The sequence below is a fragment of the Brassica napus genome, chromosome A6, assembly GCF_020379485.1.
Source record: "Brassica napus cultivar Da-Ae chromosome A6, Da-Ae, whole genome shotgun sequence".
Lineage (NCBI taxonomy): Eukaryota > Viridiplantae > Streptophyta > Magnoliopsida > Brassicales > Brassicaceae > Brassica > Brassica napus.
The window spans coordinates 12,104,026-12,111,634 of NC_063439.1; the positions used below are offsets into that span (position 1 = coordinate 12,104,026).

At 37.6% G+C, this 7,609-nt stretch overlaps 3 protein-coding genes across 3 annotated transcripts; 1 reads left to right on the forward strand and 2 right to left on the reverse strand.

The window, feature by feature from the left end:
• Positions 1-1,431: 1,431 nt before the first annotated feature.
• LOC106347513 (protein NRT1/ PTR FAMILY 2.7) lies at positions 1,432-4,026 on the reverse strand. Its single transcript, XM_013787072.3, has 4 exons — positions 3,626-4,026; positions 2,806-3,541; positions 1,981-2,501; positions 1,432-1,899 (listed from the first exon to the last, which is right to left on the reverse strand). Exons 1-4 carry the CDS (start codon positions 3,702-3,704, stop codon positions 1,562-1,564), a joined length of 1,674 nt encoding a protein of 557 aa, XP_013642526.1. The 5' UTR covers positions 3,705-4,026; the 3' UTR covers positions 1,432-1,561.
• Positions 4,027-4,450: 424 nt separating this feature from the next.
• Positions 4,451-6,000, reverse strand: LOC106347512 (mitogen-activated protein kinase 3). Its single transcript, NM_001316289.1, is given in 6 exon segments — positions 4,451-4,620; positions 4,721-4,904; positions 4,984-5,316; positions 5,412-5,549; positions 5,628-5,757; positions 5,843-6,000. Coding segments are annotated over 6 exon segments (1,113 nt in total).
• A 137-nt stretch (positions 6,001-6,137) lies between these two features.
• Positions 6,138-6,403, forward strand: LOC111198635. The gene is given in 1 exon segment (XM_022687460.2): positions 6,138-6,403. A coding segment is annotated over 1 exon segment (177 nt). The 3' UTR covers positions 6,315-6,403.
• The last annotated feature ends 1,206 nt before the right edge of the window (positions 6,404-7,609 follow it).

A 7,609-nucleotide genomic window follows, 5' to 3' on the forward strand; every position in this document is an offset into this window, starting at 1 on the left:
AATTGTGGTGAAATATTGTTAAAATAAAATAATTGGGTAAAATTAGTAAACTAGCAAAAGTAAAAGATGTTTTGATAAATAATGTTAAAAAAGAAAAATAATATATTTGAAATATTCCTTTTTGAAGAAAAAAGGAAGCAAACCATTGGAGAACATGCTTCTTCATTTTTTGAAGATCTTCATATTTTGAAGAAAAGAATGAAGTTTACCATTAAGTTGATTATACTATACTTTTCAGTTTTTGACAAAAATACAAAGATGACTAGAAGCGGATGAAATGAAACTAAACAACAAGCATACAACACATGACAGCTAAAACAGTAAACTAGAAGAGGAGCGGCCCGATGGTGGAAGGACAAGAGCTTAACGAGGCGATGGTGACCAAACAACACCGGTAAGATTAGAAGAGACAATCTGGTTACCACCAAATACCGAGAGATAGGGCGTCCTCAAACTCCAGAAAGCACAGCTCCTACAGCTTCCGAGTCGCTAAACCGCAACATACCGAGCCTAGAATCCACCCTGAACCCGCAAACCAACAAACCGACGATGCCTTCGTTCGGTAGAAATAACCAGAGATTACCGCCTCTAGCTCAAACCACCAAGACCATATACACCCATTTAACCAGAATACCCATATAGGTAAAACTGACCGGAAATGGACAAATCCTCCGATAAAACCTACGACCAAACCAGTAATTAGACCGTTGCCTAATTGAACCACCATCAACCTACCACGAACCTAACTCCTAAACCAGCAGCAAGCTTTAACCGAAACTGTTGTTGCAAGAACAAGAGAGAGAAATCGTTTAGAAGAACTGACTAAGTAGAAGAAGAATGAAAAGATACTTCCAATCAAAGGTTAGAACTTTAGATGACAACAGAAGACATGTTCTTCCATGGTTCATGTCATATAGTAATTAACCACATTGATTAGAGCAGCACTTGTGGCTTGTTTAGAAGCATATCCCGACCACCACCGAGGTAACTGAAGTTGTGGTGCTCCTATTAGACTCTGGGAATTCTTGATAGCACAAAGATACATTCCCTGGGAAGCTTCTCCTGCAAGCAAAAGATAAAAACCAAAAACATGATATCATTTTTTATCTCAGTTTTTGGAATGGAATGACACTCGAAATAAATTCTTTACTAATTCCGGTGCTTAGGATGTTGAGCGTGTGAGGAATTTTTTTGTTTTCTTTTAGTAATATGGATTGAGAAACCAATAGTTAACCATGATAAATAGACAAAAAGAAGATTTCGATATGACAGAAGAATGAGGTTCAAACCTATGGTCGGAGAGAGAATCAGATTGGCATGGATGAAGAATACTTATATAGTAGCTAAGAGAGAAAACCTATAGTTTATAGTATTCAACATAATTGAGACATGCATGCAGCATGCAGAGAGAACAAGTTTGAGAGGAAGAAGAAATAAAGCAAAATATATAAACTTTTCAGTGGCTACAAAGTGAAGATACTTTCACACAATTACAGAACACTAGAAGATACCGACAACAAATAACATGTTCTCTGTCTCTCTCACTCTTCATCTTATAAGATCATGAGGACAAAGTAGTAGAGTGTGAAACCGCAACATCTTTTTCGTGACCATCATCCTCGAGATTCCTGTATTTGTAAAGCCAAGAACACACGAGGAAATAGCCGAGATTCAAGACTCCTCCAATGACTAACACCCAGTAAACGTTGTCAACTCTTCCATGGTTTATGTCATCTGGTAACCACGCGGTGGTCCTCTGAATCAGATCGATCAGAGCAGTGCTTGTGTAAAAGCATATCCCAATCACCACCGATGTAATGGACGTTGCGGTGCTCCTCATAGACTCTGGGAACTCTTGATAGCACAGAGCTACATTCCCTGGGAAATGGAAAGCCTCTCCTGCAAGCACAAGCCAAAACCATGAACATGATTATTTTCTCAGTTCAAGTTGATAGATTGGTCTGAAAATCAGTTCCTTACCGATTCCTACTATGACTAGAGGAGGGAATAGCCATAGGACAGACATGTCAGCAATAGAAGATGACTCGAGGAAATGACCATTCTCTACTATCTTCAATCGCTTTGCTTCAACAATGGCAGTCACAGCCATGCTTAGAATGTTGAAAACATGGCCTATACCGACTTGTTGGAGCGGTGTGAGAAACTTCCCCGTTAACCTTTGGTAAAATGGGTAGAGAAGCCGATCGTTGACCATAATAAATAAGCAAGTGGAGAGAAGTGTGATGACTTGTAGAGAGCCTGCAGGGATTTTAAAGTTAGGACCAAGCCTCCGGTCCATCACTAGACCTTGAAGAACTGTTAAGCTTAGCTGCATCGCGATTGGAGTGCTCAAGAATATTATGGCTAACGCAAGAGGGATGATTCTTATGACTGCTTTGAAATCTTCCACTTGTTGAACGCTGCATAGTCTCCACGGATTGTGAACTGTGCCATCTGGTTTAACCTCGTCTTCTTGTTTCAACGCTGCACGGTTAAAGAACCTGCGTGTTTGAGAAATAAACAAAAAAATCATTAGAATGGCCTCTCAATGCTGCAATGAATGGAAACCAAGGAGGAGTTGGCCTAGTGGTTAAAACTATTGGATCACCTAGTAGGGGTTTAAGGGGTCATGGATTCAATTATCCTTGGGAAGGGTTTACTCTCCTAAGAAGAGTTATTTAACATTAATTTGGACCTCGCCCTAGGGAGGAGGTGTACGGGCTTTCGGGCACAGAACTTCCTAATCATTTCACAAAAAATAAAAATGCTACAATAAAACTGCTGTTCTCAAGGATGTTTTGTTACCTCAAACTATTTGTGGGCATTGAGAGTGATTCACTGTGGTAGTCCTTTTCGTTGGTGGAAACCACAGCTTTTCTTTTGAATACCGCGGCGAAAATGACGCGAAGTAGACTTGTGAAGGGACTTCCTAAGGGCTTGTCATGCTTGTAGAATCTTCTCCCTAAGATGAAAACCAAAAAGCTGAAGAAATTAGCAGCTACGCACAGACCAAACCCAAAGGTCCAGCTGACGTTGTCTTCAGAATACACAATGGCGGTTGCACTTATAGCTCCGGCTAGATACGTTGTGAAGAAAAACCAGTTGAAAAAGCTGCCTTGGTCTTTAGTTTTCTCGTACTGGTTCGCACCAGCGGTTGCTAAAGTAAACCGTGTCCCACCTGTTCCTATAGAGGCTAGAGTTATGGCCGTATAAAGAACACCGAGCTGGCTTTTCGAAGGTGATTGGCATAGGCTTGAAGCAGTGTCACAGGGGTTGGGTCTTAAGGAGTCAAGCGCAGCTGTTAGTGTCAGCAGAGATACGCCGACAAGAGCAACGAAAGCAGAAACTGAGATAACAGGGATGGTTCCAAAGAAAGAGTCAGCAGCAATGGCTCCAATGGCTGGAACCATACAGATGCAGCCACTGAAAATGTTGGTAATCTGAGCTGCTGCGATGCTCTTCACGTTGAATTCTTCAATCAGGTAGACGATCAAGTTTAGTAACCATCCCCACGCAGCTATTGTCAGGCCTAACAACGTCGCTGCACCATAGAAACATAGATACCTTTAAGGTTCTTGTTCTAAGCTCTAACGGTTATGAGAAAGATGAAAACAGAATTTCTCACCTATCATAAATGGAAAGGTGATCCAACCTCCACCATGGCGTTTGGTGCTTGATATTTGTGTTTCTGCATCACCTGCCATGTCTCTAAATCAAGTAGACAGCTTCTACCTTTTTTGTTTGTTTGTTTGTTATAAATGGCCTGAAATGCTGGAAGATATATATATATAAGCAATGATACACCAAAGACAATGTTTAAAGAAGATGACTTTCGATGGTGGTCACGATATTTTATTCCCCACGAGCAGCAGCCTCCAACAAGAAACGTTAAAAAAACAAGGTATAAAACACAAAGCGTTTCCTTTGATTTGAGGTGAGCCATCACTGTCAGCTTCGAACAGCCTGTGTGAAGACAACATTTTTATCCTATCTAACTTTTAATAAGTCAACTCTAAAAATTGTCTTGTCATGGATATTGCTAAATTAATACCCATTTGCCAAATTATTTCCAATGATTTGGCCATACATACTTCAATAATGCAAGCAGCTACCTAGAGCCAAGATCATAAAAAAATCATTGAATGTAAAATAGACTGCTAACAATACCATGATGGAACCCACTAATTTTGAGAACAGGAAAGTCAGGCTTGATGAGAGAATATTACAGAACTCTATACTATATTCCTTTTGTATGTGAAGAAAATATTTCATAGCTGGAGTACTTTTACATAAGAGCTACATGCACTCACTCACTAGCAGTAATACAATGTTAAACAAACAAATAGGATTACACATGGAAAAAAGGGTACATGAATAAAAGAACAAGCAAAGATACTAGGGGGTAGCGATTCGGATGGATATTTTGGCTATTCATTCGGTTGCTGCTCTTCTAAGCATATGTTGGATTGAGTGCAATGGCTTCCCTGTAGATCATCTCTTTTATCTGTTCCTCGTCTAGAGGTTGTTGTTCAAAGTCGAAAGAGAATGGCTTTAGACAGATTGGCTCATCATTCGGGTCGTGCAACTTGGCTAGGTACGGGTGATTCAGAGCTTCTTCAACTACACATAGCAACAAGATAATACGTTTTAAACTAAGTTTGAATCAAACCATGATGATGAAAAGACAGAAACAGAACATGTATACGTATAATACACTTACCAGTGATTCTTTTGTTGGGGTCAAACGTCAACATTCTGTCAACTAGATCAATGGCCAACGGGTTAACATGAGAGAACAGTTTAGCTAACGGCTGGCGAGGGAAGTTGGGAAGTTGCCGGATGTATCTTTTGGCATCCTCGTTGTGTGTAAAACCGAGATCTGATTCTGTCGGTGTGCCAAGCAACTGCAAGATTCACACATATTACAAAACAGGCCAAATCTTGAATCCATGCTAAAAAGAATATGTATTTTTGCTTGTTTACCTCTGTCAATAAGCGCATCTGATGGACATGGTCTTTACCAGGGAACAAAGGCTTTCTGTTCATGAGCTCCATAAAGATACAACCAACAGACCAAACATCTATAGCAGCAGTGTAATCGGATGAGTTCAGCAGAAGCTCAGGTGCTCTATACCATCTGGTAACAACATACTCAGTCATAAACTCGTTCTCTGAAGTGGGTCTAGCAAGACCAAAATCACAGATCTTTAAATCGCAGTTGGCGTTCAGGAGAAGATTGCTAGGCTTTAGATCCCTGTGGATAACTTTAGCCGAGTGGATGTACTTGAGCCCTCGAAGAAGCTGGTACAAGAAGTACTGTTTCAAGAAGATTCATGTCAGTCTCATGTTTCTTGGAACAAATTATTAATCTTCAAAAAAAAAAAAAACAAGAGGAGTAGTAGTTTTATTACCTGACAGTGTTCCTCAGACAAGCCCTGGTTGGATCTGATGATTTGATGAAGATCAGTGTCCATTAACTCAGTGGCGATATAAACATCACTGAACTGTCTTCTAAGTGGTGGAGGAACCACATCTCTTATAGCTATGATCTGTAATAAAAACAACCGTATTAATATAATTATTCATCTAATTTCTGCAGATATTTTTGTAAAGAAAAAATAACAAACGTTTTCATGATCGAGATGACGAAGAAGCTTGATCTCGCGAAGTGTACGCTTGGCGTCCATGTGATTATCGAAGGCGTTGGCTATCTTCTTCATCGCCACTAGCTCGTTCGTCTCCGAATCCAACACAGAGCTTCACCAATCCCGATTTACAAAAAAATATATCAAAACTCCCATCTCTCCAGAAACTAAGAAGATCAAAAGATGAGCGAACATACCAAACGATGCCGTATGCGCCTCGACCGATTGGAACAATCGGAGGACGGTACTTGGATGTGACCTCGAATAAACTACCGAAGATATCGTAGCTTATGAACTGTCCTCCGTGCGTCTGCACCGCCGGAAAATCAGGATATTGGCCGCCGGCGTTGTTCATCGCGATAAGTCAACTTCAAAGCTTGACTTGTTGTGTGTTTGAGGTGTAGTGAATCTGAAGGTATTGTGTGAGACTCCTTTATATATATAATTATATTACAGTTAGATGAGGGACTGAAATGAGAAGACGAGTTTCAGATGAGTTTTCGCGGTAACTGCGCGGAAGAAGAAGGGAGATGGGAAGATTGTGTGGATGAGATTTGAGCCGCCTCAGATCGACGGTTGCTGTTCGGTTTTGACTTCGTCAACGGTCTTCCTCCCGACGTCCTTTACAGTTCTACTTCTATCTCTCTCTGCCCATTGCTGTTTTTCTAATATTTTTTTTTGAAGGCTGTAAAGTTTTTATTTTTATGTATTTCTTCAATGTTTATTTAAATATATAAATTAGGTGGGTTTTAAGAGCATGTGCAACGTGGGTGTTCACTAATTTGTCAATTTCATATATCTGAGTAGATTTTTTATACCAAAAATCAAATAAATACGTTGTTATATATTCGTTTAGAAACTAACATATATTTTAAGCTTACTTCTTTTCGAGATTATCAAAAACTGTTTTTTTTTTTACAAAATCGAACATTAATATCACGTGTGGTTTACGAAAACCAATCATTTTACTAACATATCTTCATTACGTGTTTTAATTCACTACTAGTTTCTTTTCTTTCTTTTTTTTGTTCAAAAATTCACTACCAGTTTCTTTGAAGCTTTTTCTAAGAACTTTTTTTTATTTCACTTTCTCCAGTATGTTAGGCAGCATGATAATGGAGAAATCATATACCGCAGACAGATTATACTTACATTTTTTGTAACTAAACTTTTATTTTTTCTTGGTCATAAGCCAATAACTAACTTATAACCAAAAGTCAAAAGGAAAAAAATGTAACAAATAATTGATGAAAACCTCAAGTTTATTCAAACCGCCAAAGGAGCATATAATATATATATATAGGGAGGGTATTTTATTCGTTAATTTTGACTCGATTCGATATTCATTTATGGATATCCGTAAATTTTTTAAGCAAACAAATATTTAAAACCATTTTTATATATTATTGGAGAAGTAGTTGTTAAAAAAAAGTTACTTTCTTATGTGTCACATTCACGTTAATTCTTACAATGATTATTTAAAAATATATTCTTAATAAATTAAAATATTACATATAATTATTATCATTTTAATTTTATTTTATAATTTTTATCAACTAAAAAAAAAGCTGGCTACAAAAACTTATTAGACACCATTGCCCTATGCCTATATTGCATTTGCGGGTAAAAGAGTAATTGAACAAATAAATTTTAATTTTCTCTTTCTATTTTCCCAAATAAAATATATAATAAAAACGAAATATTAAAATAAAAACGAAATATTTATTTACAAAAGGAAAATATATTTTATAAACATATGAGCATGAAAATATCTCTATAATATTATTTGAGAAGTTAGTTTCCTATGTGTCGCTTTCACATCGACTCTCACGATGGTTGATTACACTAATACCCTTAATGTATTACAAATATTAAATACTATTATTTATTTTTTAGTTTAGTTTCCTTTTAAATTTTTTCCAAAAACATATACATATAATACAAAAGGAACATTTTTATAAAGT